Source organism: Impatiens glandulifera, chromosome 1 (genome assembly GCF_907164915.1).
Source record: "Impatiens glandulifera chromosome 1, dImpGla2.1, whole genome shotgun sequence".
Classification (NCBI taxonomy): domain Eukaryota; kingdom Viridiplantae; phylum Streptophyta; class Magnoliopsida; order Ericales; family Balsaminaceae; genus Impatiens; species Impatiens glandulifera.
The window spans coordinates 48401761-48424961 of NC_061862.1; the positions used below are offsets into that span (position 1 = coordinate 48401761).

Genomic DNA, 23201 nt, shown 5'->3' on the forward strand with positions numbered 1-23201 from the left:
CTTCCCGAGGAGTACGTGATAGAATTTACCTGGCGGGTCTGAACGAGGAAATTGCAGATGCTGTCAAACTTAGAAATCCAGAAACTTTGAACGAGGTTATGTCGATGGCTAAAGCCCAAGAATCAATATACAGATCCATGTGGAGCATATTACACTTGTATAGTAAATCAGCCCTTTTACTGCCCAAACCAGTCGGGCCAAGTACCAACCAGACTTTTTTTTCGGGCATTCCTCGTGCATCTTCTTCTGGCGGGAATCAAGGCTCGATGAAACAATTAGAACATGTTGTATTTGATGAGAAAAGGAGAAAAGGCTTTTGTTACAAATGTGATTAGAAATTGGAACCAAACCACAAGTGTAAAACAAAGTTGTTAATGATCTTGGCTAATGACCAAGAAGCCTTACCAGATGTCCAATTGGTTGAAGAAACGGTTGTTGACGATCCTTCATTGTTGCAGCCCAATTTAGTGGAGGAGCCTGCCATTTCTCTACATGCCTTAACCGGTTCCAAGAATTTCCAAACTCTCCAGATCCGGGGCAAGATTGGGAGTCTACCGGTAGTGATCCTTATCGACATAGGAAGCACTCACAACTTCATTAACAGCAGGATACTAAGAAATATAGATCACGAGGCTATGAAAACTCATGTGTTGTCGGTAAAAGTGGCAGACGATTCAACCCTGTTTTGTCCATTGAAGGTAAAGATTGCCAAGCGAATATGAAAGTTCTTACCATGACAGGTTATGATATGGTGTTGGGCATAGAGTGGTTAATTACTTTAGGCACTTCAGCCTGGAATTTTGAAAATCTTACATTTTCTTTTGAAATGGAGGGTGCAACTATTACCTTGCAAGGGATACCCCAAACACAAATTAATCTTATAAAGAGTCACCATTTGGAGAAATTGTTAAGGAAGGGCAGCCTAGCTGCCATGGTACAAGCAAAAACAGAGAATGAAGCCCAGTTCTTTGCACTTATCACAAGAGCCCCTGAAGAGGTTTCTGAAGATCTTCAGGGGTTGCTTGATGATTTTAGTACTCTGTTCCAGCAACCGGATGGCTTACCACCAACAAGAGAGCACGATCATCGGATCCCACTAAAGGAAGGCACCGAAGCTGTGTGCTTACACCCTATCACTATCCGGTCCTGCAGAAATCAGAAATTGAGAACTTAATCAATGATATGCTGGAAAGGGGAATAATTAGAAAGAGTCACAGTTCGTTCGCTCTCCCGTGGTGTTGATCAGAAAAAAAGACTTATCTTTGAGGATGTGTATCGATTATAGGAGGTTAAACTCAGCCACCATTAAAGACAAGTTTCCGATTCCGGTGATAGAAAAACTGATGGAGGAGCTGCATGAATCTGATATAGCTTAAGTAGATTTAACTGATAACCTAGCTATAAGTGAGAGATAACTTGATTTAAGTGAAGAATAGAATATAATGGAGGTGAGAATGAGATTCACAAATATTAGGTGAGTAAGAATTTAACGATAAGGAAGAAGAAGATAGGAGATAGAAAATATAGAGAGAGAAGTTAACCTTAGAGGTTTCTGTAAGAATGTCGGGGTACCCCTTGCAGATTATGATCTCCTCTTTATATACCCATCCTCTTTCATAATTAACTTCCGCTAATTCCATATATTTTGCTAATACCTTATTAATACTTATTTATTTCCTTAGAAATAATTATTTATTAAGTATTCCATATTCTGGCTAATTGCTTTATTTATAATTATTTATTTTGCATAATTAAAAATAAAACTGCTGACATGGGTTACGTCTACCCGTCAGCTTATTTTAGGGTTAGGAAACCTAACCCTAACAATCCCTTGTAACATTAGCCTCCCCTTCAACGTTTGTTCGACCACGAACAACACAATTAAAATGAGAAGCTGATTTGTTGCCAACCAATCCGAGTTCTGGGAATTCTGATTCCAACCAAGAGTCATCCTCCCATGTAGCATCATCGTCCGTTGAATTAGACCAACGAACTAAATATTGACCAATGCTGTGTCCATCTTTCCAAACAACTTTTTCATCCAAAATAGCAATAGGAACAGCTGATGACTGAGTTTGTAGGGATGGAACATGTGGCATAGCCACTGCATTTCCTACTTTCTTTTTAAGTTGCGACACATGAATCACATTGTGCATCTTAGCTGTAGCAGGAATATCCAATTTGTAAGCCACTTGTCCCACTCGCTCTATAATTCGGAAAGGTCCATAGAACTTTGGGCTAAGTTTATGAGTCTTCCCTCTGATTGACGTATGTCGATAAGGCTGTAGTTTAACGAACACCCAATCATCCACTGCCAAAACACAGTCCACTCGTTTCTTGTCCGCTTGCTGCTTCATTCGATGTTGGGCTCTATGAAGATGAAATCGCAACAATTTAAGAGCTTCCTCTCTGGCTGATAAACTTCTATCCACTGCTTCTACTCTGGAATCACCGGCCAAGTAAGGATAGTGAACCGGAGGTGGCTGACCATAGACAATCTCATATGGTGATGATAGTGCAGCCGAATGAAAATTTGTATTGTACCACCATTCGGCTAAAGGCAGCCATTTAGCCCATGTTTGCGGTTTTTGACCAGCCATACATCGCAGATATGTCTCCACACTTCTATTTACCACTTCTGTCTGACCATCGGTCTGAGGATGATACGCTGTTGACATCGCTTGGGTAATTCCCTGTAATTTGCATAATTCCTTCCAAAACGTACTGACGAATATCTTATCTCTGTCGCTGACGATAGTGAGTGGCATACCATGTAACTTGAATATATGATCCAGAAAGACCTGAGCAACACTACTTGCTGAATAGGGGTGTCCCATACTAATGAAATGTGCCATCTTTGAAAGTCGATCAACTACAACTAAAATAACTGTGTGCCCTTGTGATTTTGGTAATCCTTCTATAAAATCCATAGATATGTCACTCCAAATAGAATTAGGAATCGCCAATGGTTGCAGTAAACCCTTCGTTCCTTGATTTTCCCATTTTTGTTGCTGACATTCTAGACAATTCCTAAGAAACTCCCTTACATCGCGCTCCATACCACGCCAATAATATGCTTGTCTTAGTTTCTGATATGTCACCATCACACCTGAATGACCTCCCACTGATGAGTTATGCATTGTAGATATTATGTATGATCTGAGTTCCTTATCAGCGCCCACCACTATACGTCCATCTTTTCTCAACTTCCCATTGATAAACGAAAAACTCTTAATACCTTGAGGATCGGATTGTAACTTATTAACAATTTGCTTCAGATTCATGTCTTCATCCCATGTCTTAGCTATTTTCTTTAATAATACCGATGAGAATTCAGATAACGCTAGACAAGTTCCCTCTGAATTGATTCTAGATAGTGCATCAGCAGCTACATTCTCCTTGCCTTTCTTGTATTGCACCGAAAACTCAAACCCCAACAGCTTGTATAGCCATTTCTCTTGACTAGGGTGTTTAATCTTTTGCTCCAACAGGTGTTTCAATGCTTCATGATCCGTTTTTATGATGAATGGTTTGAATTGTAAGTAACTTTTCCATTTCTTGATAGCATGTAATACAGCTAACATTTCTCGTTCATAAGCAGATAAGGCCTGTAGTTTCGGACCGAGCCCTTTACTGATATATGCCACAGGGTGTCCTTGCTGCATCAAGATCGCCCCCATACCATTGTTACTTGCATCAGTTTCAACCACAAAGCTTTCCTCGAAATTAGGTAATTTTAGTACTGGTGGATTCATCATGGCCTTTTTCAGTTCCTCAAATGCCACAGCGGCTTCTTCATTCCAAACTAATTTTCCCTTTTTCAATAAGGATGTTAGTGGCCGAGCTATAGACCCATAATTCTTAACAAACCTCCTGTAGTATCCTGTCAAGCCCAAAAATCCTCTAAGTTGTTTTAAGGAATCTGGAGTCGGCCATATTTTAATAGCTGATATCTTCGACATATCTACAGCAACTCCCTGCTGTGAAATAACATGTCCAAGGTAATCTACTTCCAAACATGCAAAGACACACTTGGAATGTTTCAAAACTAAATGATGTTGTTTCAGTAACTCGAATACCAATCGCAACTGTTTTAAGTGATCTTCCCATGTTCGACTATATATCAAAATATCGTCAAAAAAAACTAGTACGAATTTCCTCAAATAAGGCTTAAAAACCTCATTCATCATTCGTTGAAACGTGGAAGGTGTATTTGTCAAACCAAAAGGCATCACTACAAATTCGTAATGACCCTCATGTGTCTTGAATGCAGTTTTATAAATGTCTTCCTCCTTCATTCTGACTTGATGATAACCAGATCTTAAATCTAGTTTAGAATAAATACAACTACCATATAACTCATCCATTAGCTCTTCTATTAATGGAATTGGAAATTTGTCTTTAATAGTTACCTCATTTAAACGTCGGTAGTCGATGCATAATCTCCAGCTTTTGTCCTTCTTTTTTACCAGCACAACGGGTGAAGAAAATGGACTATAACTTTTGCGTATCACTCCTGATTTAAGCATCTCTTCTATCATGCCTTCCATTTCATCCTTTTGAAGAGCAGGATATCGGTATGGCCTTAAGCTAACGGTTCCTGCTCCTTCTTTGAGATTAATTCGATGATCATAATTGCGTGTAGGTGGAAGTGTTGTAGGTTCTCTGAATAATTCTTCAAACTCTATTAACAGTTTCTCCAATTTTTGTTCCTTGTCAGCCTCTGGTGAAGATATTATTACGGAATACAATTCTGATTCACACCCTTCTGATTCCCCAATACTCAGCATAGCCACATTAGCGCCCTTTCGGATAACCTTCCCTAATGTTCTGCCTTCTATCATGGAAACCAAATTGGATGTATCCCCGTGTAGCTTCCGTAGTTCACCATTAAATGAAAATTCCATTATCAGATTCTTGAAGTCCCACTGAATTCCACCAAGTGTCACCAACCATTCTATTCCGAGTATAATGTCATACTTGGGAATGGACAATACTCGTGCATCGACATTGAAATCTATTCCCTGAGCTGACCATTGTAATCCAAGACATTTGGTAGTACTTACCAATTGATGACCGCTTGCTACTGTGACCATTAGTTTAACCGCCGGAGACGTTACAAATTTTGTATTCCTGATCACTCGTGGGTTAATAAAATTATGCGTACTTCCCGAGTCTATCAGAATATATACGTTGTTTCGTCCTACCGTTCCTTGCACCTTCATGGTATCAAATGTATTTGATCCTTCAATTGTCATTGCAACGCCATCTTCTAATTCGTCCACGGTTTCAACCAATTTTTCTTCCTGATTCTCTTCCTCGAATAGTTCATTTATCATCGCAATGGCACCTGCCCTGCACCTATGACCATACTCCCATTTCTCTTCACAATAGAAGCACTGGTTGTTTTTCTTTTTCTCGTCATACGCTTTCTGATCTAAATTGACTTTTCTTGGAATAGTATTTGTTGGTCTATTGTACTGGCCTGTACTATTAGAACTGCTCGCAAGGTTTGTCGATGTTCTATTATACGGTCCATTATTATTTCCTCGATTCAGGAAAGACGCAGTCTTCGGAGTTGGCAGTAATGGACCTCCCTTGTTTGCTAAATAGCCTCGCCGCACTAACGAATCAAAAACAGCATCTTGTAATTTCTGATTAGTTCGTTCTTGAAGTTTAGCCATTCCCATCGCTTCAGTTAAGGACTGAGGTTTCTGTATCCTGATTGGATTGGCTATTTCTTCTTTGAGTCCATTTAAGTATCCCTTAATGGAGTACTCTTCAGTAAGATGTGGCAGTTTATATGTGATATCGAGATATTTCTTACCGAAATCCTTAACTGTTGTCGTCTGCTTCAAGTCCTTCCATTCGTTTAATGGATCATCGAATTCGCTTGGACCAAATTCCTTCAAAACTAACTGCTTCAGTTCGTTCCATGTCATAGCTCGCCCTGGAAGTCGGTGTTGTAAATATGAGCTGAACCAGCAACGCGCTCGACCGGTCAGATGAGCACATGCATAATCCATCTTTGATTCTTCTAATGTTCGGTCTATTTGAAAAAACATCTCGACTCCGTAAATCCAGTCATCCACCTCTTCGCCGTTAAACCTTGGAAAATCAATCTTTGACAGCCTAGTTGGAGGTTGATACCTTTCCTCGTTATGAACTTCCCGATGTCTGACATCTTCGCCTCGTCTGCGATCACGATGATTATCACCTCGGAGATTTTGACCTTCATCTGGTGGTACTTGATTATTCCCAGTTGTACTTAGCCGGTTGATTGCATCGCTCATTGAAGCCATCATAGCTTCCATCCTTTCGAATCGGGCCTCTTGAGCCAACAGTCGTTCGTCTTGCGCTTGATTGCGGCTGCGGATTTCATTCAACTCCCCGTCGATACGCGTTTCCACCATATTGCCAAGAACTTGCTCTGATACCAATGATATAGCTTAAGTAGATTTAACTGATAACCTAGCTATAAGTGAGAGATAACTTGATTTAAGTGAAGAATAGAATATAATGGAGGTGAGAATGAGATTCACAAATATTAGGTGAGTAAGAATTTAACGATAAGGAAGAAGAAGATAGGAGATAGAAAATATAGAGAGAGAAGTTAACCTTAGAGGTTTCTGTAAGAATGTCGGGGTACCCCTTGCAGATTATGATCTCCTCTTTATATACCCATCCTCTGCCATAATTAACTTCCGCTAATTCCATATATTTTGCTAATACCTTATTAATACTTATTTATTTCCTTAGAAATAATTATTTATTAAGTATTCCATATTCTGGCTAATTGCTTTATTTATAATTATTTATTTTGCATAATTAAAAATAAAACTGCTGACATGGGTTACGTCTACCCGTCAGCTTATTTTAGGGTTAGGAAACCTAACCCTAACAATCCCTTGTAACAGGATCCAAGGTTTTTTCCAAACTGGATTTTAAATCTGGTTTTCACTAAATACGAATGTACCCGGAAGACTGACATAAGACTGCGTTCCGAACTAATGAGGGCCTGTATGAGTTCCTGGTGATGCCATTTGGCTTGACAAATGCACCTTCCACCTTTCAAAGTTTGATAAATGATGTGTTGAAGCCATTTCTAAGGAAATTTGTGTTGATTTTCTTTGATGATATTTTGGTTTACAGTCCAAACTGGAAAGAGCATATATTTCATCTGAGACAAGTATTACTTATATTACAGCAACATCAATTAGTTTTAAATAAAGGGAAGTGCAGTTTTGGCTGTAATCAAATTGCATACCTGGGACACATTTTGGATGAAAATGGAATAGCTACAGATCCGGAGAAACTGGAAGCAATGAGTGCATGGCCCGTTCCACAATCACCAAAACAACTGAAGGGATTCCTAAGCTTAACCGGGTATTACCATAGATTCATTAAGCAATACGGTTGCATTGCTCGACCCCTTACTTCTCTACTGAAAAGGGACAGTTTGGTTGGAACAAAGAAGCAGATGACGCATTTCAGTTGCTGAAACAAATGATGATATCCCCTCCAGTTCTGGCGCTGCCCAATTTTCAGACTCCATTTGTTGTAGAGACGGACGCAAACGGAGCAGGCATTGGTGTAGTGTTGATGCTGGAAGGTCGCCCAATAGCATTTATCAGCAAAGCTATCAAATCCGGGAAACTGCCATCATCGACTTATGAAAAGGAACTGATGTCCTTAACGTTTGCTGTGCAGAAGTGGAGAATCTACCTCAGATATAAAATATTTGTGGTGAAAACAGACCATAAAGCGCTTAAGTACCTGCTAGAAAAAAGAGTGCAGACTCCTGCACAAGAAAAGTGGCTTTACAAATTGGTAGGTTATGATTTCACAGTTCAGTATAAAAAAAGAAAAGAGAACCTAGTGGCAGATGCGTTATCCAGGCGGGATACAAGGGTCTAATGCGCAGGAATTTCGGTATACCATACAACTGTGCAAAAATAAATACAAGAAACGTATGTCACAAATCTAAATCTGGTCAAGCTTGTTCAAGAAATAAGTGGTGCACCAAATTCTCACCCGGATTTCACTTATATCGATGACACATTGAGAAGAAGAGGGAAATTAGTGGTTGGACGAAACACTGAATTGAGGACCACACTGATAACAACAATACATTGCGGTGCAGAAGGGGACATTCAGGCTCACTGGTCACACAAAAGAAATTGCAGCTAATATATACTTTTGGTCAGGAATGACTAAGGATGTACGGGAGTTTGTTCGAACCTGCGAGACATGTCAAAAAAATAAGTCAAATAATATGGAATATAAAGGCAGGTTACAGCCATTAACAATCCAAATCGATATTGGGAATCCATCTCCATAGATTTTATAGAAAATCTCCCCAAAACACAAGGTAAATCTGTAATTTTCGTGGTGCTGGACAGACTGTCCAAGATGGCATTAGCCTGCGCCACCCATTTTCTGCCAAAACAGTCGCTGAAGCTTTTGTCAATAATGTCTCTAAACTTCATGGGATGCCTCTGTCTATAGTCAGTGATCGAGATAAAGTGTTCCTCAACACCTTTTGGCGAGAATTCTTGAAGATACAACAGGTGTAGCAAAATCTGTCCACAGCATATCATCTTCAATTAGACGGACAAACAGAAATTGTAAACAAATGTTTAGGCACTTACCTATGATGTATGGTTGGACAATCCCCCAAGGAATGGGTTCGTTGGTTGCCATTGGCTGAGTGGTGGTATAACACCAACTTCCATTCAGCCATCCAAACCTCACCCTTTGAAGCTGTCTATGGGTATTCTCCACTAATTCACACCTCATATGTCGCTGGAGATTCAAGAGTTGAAGAAGTGGACTTAACTCTTTCTGCACGAGAAGCAACTCTCCAATTACTGAAGTTTCACCTGCAAAGAGCACAAAACCGAATGAAACAGGTGCAAGATAAGAAAAAAAACAGATGCAATACTTGAGGTAGGAGCTTGGGTCCTGTAAAAACTGCAGCCCTATAAACAATTATCTGCTCAAAAATGTTTCCACAAGCTGTCTCCTAAATTTTTTGGACCATTCAAATTGCTGGAAAGGATCGGTAATGTGGCTTACAAACTAGAGCTAGGAGCTGGTGCAAAAATACACAATGTTTTTCATGTATCTCAGTTAAAAAGTTTCCAAGGCACCCCTACTGCCATTGTGGAAATCCTCCAAACCAAGGAAGCTGACAGGAAAGGCAGGATAGTAGGGGAACGAGAGGTCACAGTTCGAAACAAAAAAAGACACAAGTTTTGGTTGAATGGAAAGGTTCAGGTCCTGAAGACAAAACATGGAAAGATTTTGAAACAATGCATACTCAATTCCCTGAAATGTTCCCAACACGGAAACAAACCAAAGCAAGAACTGTTTGTCGTGGACGACAAACGTTTTAAGGGGGGAATAATGTTACATGTAGCTAGTAATTTCAGTATAATTGTATGACAGTTATGTTTGTTGTGTGTTGTGTTTATGATAAGTTTAGACAGTTATACAAATTAGAAGTTAGTAACTGTTTGTGTAGTGGGTAGTTATGAAAGGTAGTTATGTAACTGGAATACTGTAATGTTTGGGTATAACAATCCCAAATCTCTTTATCAATGTTATGGAAAATTTTAAAGGTTGTTATGTACCTTTTCTTCTTCTTCTTGGTTGTTAATGAATTGACAGATCCTTCTTTCTTCTTCAGATCTCTTCTTCTTCTTAAAAAACACTATTTCCGGTGCCCTAAATCATAAAACCACATAATTCAGTAATTTATCAAACCCTAACCTGTAAAAGAATGGTAGACTCTCTTCCATGGGGTTCATGTTGTCTCGTAGATCCTTTTGTTTGGAAATGATTGATGAATCTTGAACCTAGTTGTATTGAGTTGATCTGATACAATGTAAGATTCATTATGCAGAAGTTTAGAACAAGAATCCAGAGAGATATAAAATTAATTTGGAAGAGCGGAGAAATTAAAGAATTATAGCAAAGATAGAATTTATAACAGCTATCAATCTTCTTAATCAAGTCGGGGAATTAATGACCCGACTGTAAATATGAGTTGTTTTCATAAATAATAAAATTATATTATTGTCCTTAATCTCCCTTTGTAGAGCCTCATAAAGTTCTTGCTTATTAAGAGTTATATTTTAGCAATTCCGTATCTTTTGCAAGTGCTGTCATAGGGGAGAACAGGACTCATGAATTGGAAAATCCTAAAATTGAGAGAGTACTAATTGCTACTTTATTTCAGTATTGAAAGTTTAACAAAGGGAAAGAGACTCAGAGGTGACTGCAATGAGCATAAATTTAACTCATCGGCTTAAAATACGAGCAAACAGTCAAACATGAGAGCAAGGGATTACCAACCGAATGGACGAACTCCAAGGAGGAAGGAGAGAGGAAGGCAAGAACCATGTTTTCAAAGAAGTGGCAGAATGAATCTTATCTGCGAGAATAACTGACCATAAGGGGTCATTCTAACATGTTTTAGACACTACAAAATGAAGAACATTATTAGTGTAGATAAGATATTTGATTACAAATATAAATACTTATCTCAATATTATTTTAGTTTCGAATAGACACATGTCGTTGTTTATTTTCTCCCATTTTGATCTTCTCTAAAAGGGATCCATCATTTAAGATTTAGTCCGTTATATTCTCAAAAGAATCATTGAGCCCTAACAAAAAGTGGTACAAATTGCTTTTCTCATATTCCATCACCACTCCTTTTCAAGTTTACAATCTGTACAATTATGTGTATTGCCTCTATCACAATCACAACTTCTGTGGTTATAGTATATGTGTTTGTAAATTGAGTAATACATCCCAATATAGTCTAGTAAGTACTCTTCTAAATTCAGTTTTCTATATTTTCTTGCTGAATGGTGTATATATTTTTCTCAGTTAATATTGTGTTGGCCGTTATTCCCTTCATAACGAGCCCTGATTTCATCCCGTAATTCTTGTGAAGTGATAGTGCTCTAAAAGTGTACCTTATTTTTCTTGTCGATTGTATTCATTATCCAGATTCTCATTGTAGCATCTACCATTCTCCATAGTGTTGCCTCTTTTGGATCTTCTAGCATCTTACAAGATTCGTCAATGAAGCCAATTTTCATCTTCGCGTATCTTTTCTGCCATCTATAAGTTGACTGCCAAAGAGTCGGTTGTAAATTTCTTTCGAATTGAATTAGGGTTCTGTTCCTATTGTCTCGTAGTTCCTTTTATTTGGAAATGATTGATGAATTTTGATCCTAGTTGTATTGAGTTGCTCTGATACAATTTAAGATTCAATATGCAGAAGTTTATATCAATAATCAAGAGAGATATAAAATAAATTTCGAAGAGAGGAGAAATTAAAGAATAATAACAAAGATAGAACTTACAACAGCTAACAATCTTCTTAATCTCGGAGAAATAATGGGGCTCAGATCTGCTATTGCAGATTTTGTGCTCTACCCTACACCACCTTTAAAAAAATAATTATTTTATAGAATAAATCAAAATTAATGAGAGAATGAAAAGTCAACATATATTATGAAAGTGGTGTAGAGTGGAGCACCAAATCTGCAACAGCAAATCTGGGTAGAAATAATGACATGACTATGTATATATGAATTGTTTCCATAAATAATAAAACTATAATGTTATCCTTAATCTCCATTTGTAGAGCCTTATAAAGTTCTTGTTTATCATCAAGAGTTATAACTTTGACATTTAATTGGGTTGAGCAATTCCGTATCGGACAAACAGAAACGGACTCAAGAAGCGAAAGTTCCTGAATTTAAGAGATTACCAAATGCTACTTTATTTCTGAGGGAAAGAGACTTGAGGTGATTGCAATGAGCAAAAATTTGACTCACCGACCTAAACTACGAGCAAACATTCAAACGTGAGAGCAAATGATCACCCAACAAATGGACGAGCTCCAAGGAGGGAGGAGGGAGGAGGGAGGAGGGAGGAGAGAGGAGAGAGGAGAGAGGAGAGAGGAGAGAGAAGAGAGAAGGGCAAGAACTATGCTTTTAAAAAAGTGGCTCCAAATCTTATCTTATCTTCTCTTATCTTATCTTATTTTATCTGAAAGAATTATTCACTATTTTAGACACTACAAATACAAAATGATAGAATATTATTAGTGTTGATAAGATATTTAATTATTTTTTAAAATTTATCTCAAAATTATCTAAGTTTTGAATAGACAGCAAAAATTAATCACATTGTTTATTTTTTCCCATTTTGACCTTCTCTTAAATATTTAAATCACATGAATAATTTGTCAAAGAATAAGAAGAGGACTAATTACCTAAAGAATCTGATGGAAGCGATCTCGTCTTGAACTCTGATACCCGATCGTAGTCTAGAGCTTTGTTACCTCTTATTCTTCTTTTTGGTTGATGTAGTCTTGAGCTCTAATACATATGAATCACAAATTAAGGGTGACAAAAAAACTTATAAGGGTGATTTCATGTTGATTTATTAATAATTAATATCGAAATACATATTAATTTGATACAACAAAAAATCTGAAGGCTGATCTTGTGGAGGAGAAGAAGCCACCTGGAAATTAAAAGTTGTTAAAATTAGGACATCTGTTAGTCCAAAATATTTATTAAGTCTTTATGTTTCTTATGTTTTTCAGCCAATCTGTTAGGCCTTGTCATCACCTGTTATTTCCTAACAAAATTCTATTAGAATATTCATACCTTCCAGATAAAAGGATCTGAATATTCTAAATTGTTCACTTACACTGTAATTTAGAATTGAAGACCAATAACTCAACAACTTTTTTCTCATCTTCTTCTTGGTATCATCTCTTCTCTATCTCCTTCCCTAATTCACTTTGAAAACCCTAAATATTTTCTTCGTTGTATCAATTGGTATCAGAGCTCACCTTCCTGTTTGACCATGATGGAAACACGACAACAGACGAATAATGACATTTTATGTTCGGTAGTGGAAGTTAAACTAAAACCTTGGAGGAGCAACGCAAATGGATGAAATAGAATGAAAATCGCAGTCAGTTGAGGCTAGATTACCTGGAGTAGAGGATTGAAGCAATGTTTGTGAGAAATGGAGATATGACTGAATCTTCTCGTACGAATAACCCTAGAGAGAGCTTACATACCTCCCACACGATTAACGAATGTGGAAATCCCGAAATTCGATGGAGCAGACATGGAAGGATGGGTGATTTTTGTCGAACAATTTTTAGAGTGGATCACACTGTTGATATAACCAATGTCGAAATCACACCTATTCATTTCCAAGGCGACGCAAGGCTCTGGTATGGTTCTTACATCCAATCTCGAAGTTAAACGATAGCTCTTACTTGGGATGTTTTTTGTTCTGATCTTCTTCAATAGTTTGGACCCTCGAACAGTGAAAGTCGCATTAATCAGTTGATGAATCTAAAATAAACAGGCTCTATTCAGTAATACAATCTGAAATACATGGCTATATTACAGAAACTCATTCACATTCCAGATGAATATGTAATTGAGTGTTATTTCAGTGGTATACATGAGGATTTCTAACAATATTAGACTACTCAAACTTGATTCCCTGAACTTAGAAATGGTTATAACTAAAGTCTAGGAAGCTACTTTTAAATTCCTACTTAAAAGAGGTCACATATATAACTCTAGTCCACCTATACCACCTATACTGCCTAAACCAAATCAATCTAAACCTACTTGGTCAGTCTCTACTAAATCACCTTATTCTAACCATTCATATTCATCTCCTTTTCCTCAGAATCCTCGATAGAAACATTTACAACAAATGAATCAATTTTTTTTGACAAAAGACGTAGAAAGGGTTTATGCTACACTTGTGATAAGAAGTTTGATTCAAATCATAAATGTACAGCTAAACTATTAATGATCAACTTAGCTGAATCAGGAGATGTCTCAAAATATTTCTTATATGAACCTATTAGTCATTCGCTTCCACCTTCTAATGATAAACCTTCTATCTCGATATATGCTCTTGACGGTTGAAAGAATTATCAAACCCTTCGTATTTCTGGCAAGGTTGGGCAGCTGTCCATTACAATTTTAATTGATACTAGAAGCAACAATAACTTTATTAACAATAGGATTATGAATAATATTAATCATATAGCCCAACAAACATCAGTTTTACCTATTAAGGTGGCAGATGGTTCTAATATTTTCAGCCATGCTTATTGTAAAGATTTGTTGTGGACAATGGGGGTTGGAATTTAAAGCTGATATGTGAGTGCTTACCATGTCTATACACGACATGGTCTTAGGTATTGAATGACTAATTACTCTGGGGGCATTGGAGTGGGATTTTGATAAACTCACTATTTCTTTTTGTAAATAGGGAAAAAGTTACTTTCTTCAGGGAATGGACCAGATGCATATTAATATTATGGAATGTGATCAACTTTCCAAGCTCTTGATGAAAGAAAAGCAAGCAGTCTTGGTTCAACTGCGAAACTGTGAGGAATATCAAGGACACTTCTTTGCACTTACAACACAAGAGACACATAACAAAGGTGAAGAGATTGAATAGATTCTGAAATAATTTGAAGATCTGTTCCAGGAGCCGAAGAAATTACCACCACTGAGAGGGCATGATCACCAGATTCCCTTGAAAGAAGGAACAATGCCTATCTGTTTAAGACCCTACATGTATCATGCCCTACAAAAAATAGAAATTGAAAAGATGGCAGAGCAAATGTTAGAGAAGGGCGTTATTCAACCAAGCCACAACGCATTTGCAACTCGAGTGGTCTTAGTAAGAAAAAAATATTTAACCTGGAGACTGTGTATCGATTACCGAAATTGAATGCAACAATTACTAAAGATAAATTTCCAATACTGGTAATTGAAGAACTTCTTGAAGAACTCCACGGGTCAAAGATCTTCTTCAAATTAGATCTTCGAGCTGGAAATCATCAAATAAGAATGAAATCGACTGATTATCATAAACGGCATTTTGAACGCATGAAAGACTGTATGAGTTTCTTGTTTTGCCTTTTGGGCTAACCAACGCACCTTCAACTTTTCAAAGTCTGATTTGAGGCAATTTATTTTAATTTGCTTTGAATATTCTAATGGTCCTAGAAGTTCTGCGAAGAAACACTTTATTTGTTAATAAAGAAAAATGTGAATTTGGTTGTCTACAGATCACATAACTGGGTCATATCATTATGAGCAAGTGTGTAACAGCAGATCCCCAAAAATTGGAGGCCATGAGTTCTTGGCCAGTACCTAATTCAATCAAACGGCTCCGAGGGTTTTTGGGGTTGACTGGCTATTACCGGAGATTTATTTAGGGCTATGGTATGATTTCTAAACCAATGACAAAATTATTAAAAAAGGGTAAGTTTCATTGGTTTGAAAATGCCAATTTAGCTTTCAATCAGTTGAAACGAGCTTTATCAACACCCCTTGTTTTAGCCTTACCAGACTTTAGCCAGCCATTTGTGGTAGAAACGAAAGCAATGTGGGAAGTGGCACGGTTCTAGTCCAAAACAATCGACCAATTGCATATAGTCGGGCACTTCAAGCTGCTAACAGCCCTTCATCCACCTTCGAATGAGAAATCTTGGCATTGACATTTGCCGTGGAAAAGTGGCGCCCTTACCTGCAATATTCACCATTTATAGTTAAAACAGATCATTAATCTTCGAAACTTTTTATGGAGAAGAGAGTTCAGACACCTGCCCAAGAAAAATGGCTCTATAAACTAGTTGGATACGACTTCATAGTTTAGTACAAAAAAGAAGAAAAAAAAGTTGTTGCTGATGCCCTGTCGCAGAGAGAACCGACAGTGTAGTGTGCCGAGCTCTCGGTCTATTACTCACCGATACTGAAATGTCTTAATGATGTTCGGGCTACTAACTCTAATATGGTGAAACCTATAAATGAATTAAAAGAAAATGAGGATGCACATCCAGGGTATACATTCATCAATGACAATTTAAGGAAAGAAGGGAAGGGAAGTTGGTTGTAGGGTTTGATCCAGAACTCCGATTAATCCTCATTGCATCAATGCACTCTGCTCCTACTGGTGGTCACTCGGGATCCCTAGTTACAACAAAGAAAATACAATTAGCATATTCCTGGCCTGGGCTAAGTCGTGATGTATGGGAATTCATCAAAACCTGCGATATATGTCAAAAGAACAAAGGTGAGACCTTCGCGCCAAAATACCTTCTCCAACCTCTGTCCATATCGAATAATTTCCGACAATCAATCTCTATGGATGTAATTGAACAACTATCAGTCTCGGGTGGAAAAACGGTGATACTAGTCGTGGTGGATAAATTATCCAAGATGAGGCATTTTATTGTCCTTAGTCATTCATTCACAGCATGCAAAGTAGTAGAAGTCTTCATTGGTAATAATTTTAAACTTCATAGTATGCCACTATCTATAATTAGTGACAAGGATAAGGTATTCTAATGTTCCTTTTGGTGTGAGTTTCTTAAACTACAAGGGTGCACCAAGATCTCTCCACAGCTTATCACCCTCAGACTGACGGTCAAACTGAAGTAATAAATCGGTGCATTGGTACATACCTGAGATGTATGGATGAAACAACCTCATTAATGGCATCATTGATTGTCTTTGGTAGAATGGTGGTACAATATGAACCATCACTCTGCTACACATTCACTCCATTTAAAACAATTTATGATTATGCTCCTCCGGTGCACACTCCTTGGCAGGGGATTCGAGAGTGGAAGAGGTTAATAAAACTTTTTTAGCTTGAGAGGCAGCCCTGCAATTGCTGAAATTTCATTTACTTAGAGCCCAAAACTGAATGAAACAATATGATAAGGTATTCTAATGTTCCTTTTGGTGTGAGTTTCTTAAACTACAAGGGTGCACCAAGATCTCTCCACAGCTTATCACCCTCAGACCGACGGTCAAACTGAAGTAATAAATCGGTGCATTGGTACATACCTGAGATGTATGGCTGACCAACAACCTCATTAATGGCATCATTGATTGTCTTTGATAGAATGGTGGTACAATATGAACCATCACTCTGCTACACATTCACTCCATTTAAAACAATTTATGGCTATGCTCCTCCGGTGCACACTCCTTGGCAGGGGATTCGAGAGTGGAAGAGGTTAATAAAACTTTTTTAGCTTGAGAGACAGCCCTGCAATTACTGAAATTTCACTTACTTAGAGCCCAAAATCGAATGAAACAATATGATAAACATCGAACTGAAGCATCATTTCAAATAGAAGATTGGGTCTTAGTAAAGTTACATCATTACCGTCAATTATCAATTCGGGGAAATCACCACAAGTTGCAAGCCAAGTTCTATAGACCATAGCGAGTACCGGCGAAAATAGGGGAAGTCGTTTATCGTCTGCACTCTGGAGTTACCATCTGATGCTCTAATCCTCAATGTCTTCCATATTTCGCAACTCAAGCAGTATAGGGGCACGCCTACTTCAATTGAGGAAATTTCAAAGGTGAAATCTTGTAACCTGATTCCTGAAACGATTTTGGAAGAACAAAATATTTTATCAGGTAAAAACCTAACTAAACCAATACTAGTTAAATGGGCGAATCAAATTAACGATGAGAATACCTGGGAAGATGAAGATGCTTTGTGTTTACGATATCCCAACATGCTGATCGACTTGGGCCAAAAGAAAAGACGTTCGGTTCGATTTCGCCGAGGTCGACTATTTATATATGAATTGTTTCCATAAATAATAAAACTATAATATTATCCTTAATCTCCCTTTTTAGAATCTTATAAAGTTCTTGAGTTATATCTTTGACATTTAATTGGGTTAAGTAATTCTGTATCATTGCAAGTGTTGTCATATGGGCGAACGGGAACATGACTCAAGTAGCGAAAGATCCTGAATTTGAGAGAGTACCATATGCTACTTTATTTCAGTATTGAAAGTTTAACAAAGGGAAAGAGACTCGGGGTGACTGCAAGTCTGCAATGAGCAGAAATTTGACTCACTTGCCTAAACTAGGAGCAAACACTTAAACGTGAGAGCAAGCTTTCCCCAACGAATGGACGAGCTTCAAGGAGGCAGGAAGGCAAGAACTATACTTTCAGAAAAGTGGTCTTTCGAAGCCTATTGCAAGAATAACTGACCAAACCGTATCATAAGGAGTCATTCTATCATGTTTTAGACATTACAAAATGACAGAAAATTATTAGTGTAGATAAGATATTTAATTAAAAATATAAAACTTATATCAATATTATTGAGTTTTGAATAGACATTAAACATTTATCACATTGTTTATTTTTCCCATTTTGATCTTCTCTTAAAAATTTAAGTCACCTGAATAATTTGTCAAAGAATAAGAAGAAGAGGACTCATTACATGAAGAATCTGATGGAAGCGATCTGTCTTGACCTCTTATCTTATACCTTCTTCTTCTTCTTGGTTGATGTGTAGTCTTGTACCTTCTTCTTCTTCTTGGTTGATGTAGTCTTGAGCTCTAATACATATGAATCACAAATTAAGGGTGACAAAAAAACTGATCAAGTAGGGGTAATCTCATGTTTTATTAATAAAACATATCGAACTACATATTAATCTTTCTAACTCTAATTGAGTCAAGCTTGTCAAAACTGATTGTTGGAACAAATGGGTGAGGCGATCAAAAGAATAAAAATGAGAGAGATCTTATACCTTCTGGAGATCAGGATTTGAGAGGAAAAGAAGAGATAAAAAAAATGTTCAGAGCTTGTTTGATAAACTAGATTCAGATTAGGGTTGAGATAAAAGGACTTCAATAGAGATAGAATTAGATACAAGGATGTAAGAGATCGTGGAACCCAGTCAATGGAGAAGATGCTAAGTGGCACGCCGCTTGAGAAACCTAGACAAAGACGAACCCCAAGATTTATTATCATCCCAAAATCATACCATTTTAATCGTACCTATTCGTACACTAATTCACAGGAACAAAAGCCAACAGATTGATTCCAAGGTCAAATCGAAATTTACTAGAACCATTCAAATTGTACATGAAAACCCATAGCATTAAAACCAAGAAAACGAAAAAAAAAAACAGAACATCATCAAATCATGAACAGAGATGGATGATCATCATCATCATCATCAAAATCCACCACGTAGACGCAGGACAAGGTGGAGAGTCGATTCTTTCTGGATATTGTAATCAGCTAGGGTCCGGCCATCCTCCAACTGCTTACCTGCAAAGATCAACCTCTGTTGGTCAGGGGGAATTCCTTCCTTATCCTGAATCTTCGCCTTCACGTTGTCAATCGTGTCGGAGCTCTCCACCTCCAGAGTAATCGTCTTCCCCGTGAGTGTCTTCACAAAGATTTGCATCCCACCTCGAAGACGAAGGACCAAATGAAGGGTCGATTCCTTCTGGATATTGTAATCCGCCAATGTCCGACCATCCTCAAGCTGCTTCCCGGCAAATATCAGCCTCTGCTGATCAGGAGGAATACCTTCCTTGTCTTGAATCTTGGCCTTCACATTATCGATCGTATCGGAAGACTCAACCTCGAGAGTGATCGTCTTCCCCGTTAGGGTTTTAACGAAGATTTGCATCCCACCGCGAAGGCGGAGAACGAGATGGAGGGTGGATTCCTTCTGGATGTTATAGTCGGCGAGTGTCCGGCCATCCTCGAGCTGCTTACCTGCGAAGATCAATCGTTGCTGATCTGGAGGAATACCTTCCTTATCCTGGATCTTCGCCTTGACGTTATCGATCGTATCGGAAGACTCAACCTCGAGAGTGATCGTCTTCCCCGTTAGAGTTTTGACGAAGATCTGCATCCCACCGCGAAGACGGAGGACGAGATGGAGAGTGGATTCTTTCTGGATGTTGTAATCGGCAAGGGTGCGGCCGTCCTCGAGTTGTTTACCTGCGAAAATCAATCGTTGCTGATCCGGAGGAATTCCTTCCTTGTCCTGGATCTTAGCCTTGACGTTGTCGATTGTATCGGATGATTCGACCTCCAACGTGATGGTCTTGCCTGTGAGTGTCTTGACGAAGATCTGCATCTGAATCCATTCAAGACATGAAAATTAATGCCAAATTACACGATCTTAGATCTTGATTGAAAGAGAAAACATATACATATATATAGAGAGAGAGAGATTACATACCTTGATTTCGAATGAGAAGAGAAGATTTTAGGGTTACAAATTTCTGAATGTGGGAAAGAAGGCGTGGATTGAAGGATATTTATAGATGGGTTTGCCATAGCTAGTACGTAGCTTGTGATGGAAGATTATGAAACAGACGATCAATATGATGCCACGTGTTCTTTTCTGCTTTCTTTGCGTACAATTAAAGAACGGTCTAGATAAGAAGGTTTATTTGACTTTTCGAGAGAGAAAAAGGATCATTATCTCTAATAATTTATATATTTTGTTTAAAGAAAGATATTTATTATATTGTATTTAGTCTCTTAGGAGTAATTTAATTAATTTATTATTTTATTTTATTTTATTAATTCATTCATTAACATATTTTTTTATTTTTTTTTAAATAATTTAATTAAACAATTAAAACAATCTCATTTATCATCAAACAAAAACACTTTTCCCCCAAAAATTCAATTTATTTTGGTTATACGTGAAATTAAGAAAAAAATGTGAGTGAAAACAATATGATATAAGAAAATAGAAAAAAATGTGAGTGAAAATAATATGATATAAAAAAATAGAGAAGATAAATATTATATTTTTATTTTTTCAATCAATTTATTTTCTCATTTTCTTCCTAATAATTTCTTTTATATTTATTTTTGTTTGATAATCAACTTATTCCTTTATTTATTGCTTTTTTTTATTCAATTTTTTTTTTGTTAGTAATATTATTGCAGTGTACAATTTATTCGCTTGAAACAGTATGATTGAAGAAAATTGTTATAATAGCCACTAAACAAATATTATAATTATTATTATTTTTAAAAAATCAAGATATACAGCGTAAATAATATTTTTTTGGACTAGACTACAGTAAATAAAGTCCATACGTAGATCGTCCAAGGAAGTGTGGTTATTACGATTTAATTATTCAAGTTAAGTCAATACAAATTAGTAAGTTTGTTTAATTAAGTCAAAATAGCATTATAACAAGAATTACATAGATAGGTAAGAAAGAATCATTCATAATGAATTTTATATATTTGTTATGGTATTTCTTATTTATACAAGTTTGACAAATATAAAAGAAAAAAAATGAGAATGAAGATATAAATTAAGGATTAGAATTCATGAGAAAATTATGTTTATTAACTCCAACAATTTAGCCTAAATAAAAGAAAATCAAATAACTAATTATTAAAATTATATTCTCCCGCAAGTTGGACGATCTAAAAGAGAGACGCAACTTGGACAGTAAAAAGTCAAACAGATGTCGAAATAGTGGTTTTGTGAGTATATCAGCAAGCTGATCATCAAAGATCATCAATAGACACAAAAGATACTTGAAACTTGCCTTTTTGAACATTTTTACGAACAAATAGATAGGCTAAGACTATATGTTTTATCTAAGAGTGGAAAAATAGGATTATCACTGAGATATGTGGCACCAAGATTCTCACAATAGATAATTGAATTGGTTGTGGGCAGGTGACCAAGTTCAGTGAACAAGGATAGGACCCATAGAAGCTCATTAGTTGTGTCAGTTAAGGCTTTGTATTATGCTTCGGTTAAAGAACGAACAACATATCTTTGTTTATGGAAGCTCTAGTAGATGGGAATGCAATCGAGATACAACAAGTAATAGTGGTGAATATATAAGCATCCTTATCACCCTCCCAATATGCATTTGAGTAAGCATGAAGGGTTAGCGGAACAGTTTCCGAGATGAAGATGTCTTTGTCACAAGAGCCCACCAGATAACGAAGCACCCGTTTGAGGGCGGACCGATGTGTTGTTATGGGATGGTGCATGAACTGCGCAAGTTTGTTGGTGCATAATGCAATGTTCGGGCAAGTAATACTTAAGTATTGAATACTTCTCGCAAGTGCACGATACTTAGTTGGGGAAGGTAGGAGATCACCGAAATCTTTGAGTAATTGAGCACTTGGGGGCAAGGGAGTGAATGATGATTTGGTGTTTGCCATGCCTGATTTATGGAGTGGATTAGTGATGTATTTCCTTTGTGAAAGAAAGAGTCTTGTGACAAAAAGATTTACTTCGACGCCCAAGAAATAGGTAAGACATCCAAGATCCTTCAACGAAATCGAGCAACAATGGTGGAAATAAGGTTGGACAACTCTATAGAAGAATTCCCAATTATGACAATTATATCATCAACATATACTAATAAATAGAGTGTGAAACTTGGTTTTTGATAGATGAAGAGAGATGCATATGCAGTTGAATTGACAAAGATAAGAGAAAGGAGAAATGTTCGAAGCTCCATATACTAGGCATGAATATACTAGGCATGAGGGGCTTGATTTAGGCCATAGATTGCCTTTTTGAGGCGACAAACATGATCAGGGAAACTTTTGTTGATAAAACCTGTTAGAAATTAAAGTAATAATAATAATTAAGGAGTCTTTGGTTGTTAAAGAGCCTCTTGGATTGTCCAAGACTCTTGATATTATCTAATAAATGAGACTCTTCATGTCTCTTAGTTTAAGAGTCTTAGTTATGTTTATTTTATTTAAGGATTGTAATCGTATTATTTTCTATCAATTTCAATAGACGGATTCTCATTCCAGTTTGTTTTTCATTATCTAGAGTTTCTATTCACTTTCCAATATAATTCTTCACTGTTCGATCATCGAGGTCCTGGTTGTGACTTCGTTACATGGTATCAGAGCTTTGGTAATATTGTTGAAGAAGATATCGTTGTTATTCGATATGGAAAGTGGTGGTCGTGTAGCTGGACTCGGTTTGGAGTTGTTAAACCAGTCAAACTACCGGATATGGAAAACTTGTATGGAATCGTACCTGGTTGGGGAAGATTTGTGGGACATCGTCGTAGACGATGATGATGTAGCTCTTGAGGATGTTGCTGAAAATGCGGAAGCATCGAAGAAGCGGAAGAGACTCAATACGAAGGCAGAATTTGTATTGAAGAGGTCAATCTCCCATAATCTGTTTGAGCACATCATCGGTTGTGGATCTGCTCGTGAGATCTGGGAAACGCTTGATCATCTTTTCAATAAGAAGAACGAGGCTCGTCTCCAGATGCTTGAAAACGAGTTGGCAGCCGCAAAGCAAATCGGAT

General features: G+C 37.3%; 1 protein-coding gene and 2 long non-coding RNA genes across 3 annotated transcripts; all 3 read right to left on the reverse strand.

The window, feature by feature from the left end:
* Positions 1 to 7279: 7279 nt before the first annotated feature.
* Positions 7280 to 8132, reverse strand: LOC124921611. The gene is made up of 4 exons (XR_007097680.1): positions 8035 to 8132; positions 7876 to 7945; positions 7777 to 7801; positions 7280 to 7702 (listed from the first exon to the last, which is right to left on the reverse strand). It is a non-coding gene; the product is annotated as an uncharacterized LOC124921611 (long non-coding RNA).
* Positions 8133 to 8249: 117 nt separating this feature from the next.
* LOC124921604 lies at positions 8250 to 11519 on the reverse strand. Its single transcript, XR_007097679.1, has 6 exons — positions 11382 to 11519; positions 10989 to 11268; positions 10360 to 10438; positions 9636 to 9879; positions 8652 to 8882; positions 8250 to 8582 (listed from the first exon to the last, which is right to left on the reverse strand). It is a non-coding gene; the product is annotated as an uncharacterized LOC124921604 (long non-coding RNA).
* A 7433-nt stretch (positions 11520 to 18952) lies between these two features.
* LOC124918799 (polyubiquitin) lies at positions 18953 to 20201 on the reverse strand. The gene is made up of 2 exons (XM_047458849.1): positions 20114 to 20201; positions 18953 to 20008 (listed from the first exon to the last, which is right to left on the reverse strand). The coding sequence occupies exon 2, from the start codon at positions 20006 to 20008 to the stop codon at positions 19091 to 19093; it is 918 nt and encodes a 305-aa protein (XP_047314805.1). The 5' UTR covers positions 20114 to 20201; the 3' UTR covers positions 18953 to 19090.
* Between the last annotated feature and the right edge of the window lie 3000 nt (positions 20202 to 23201).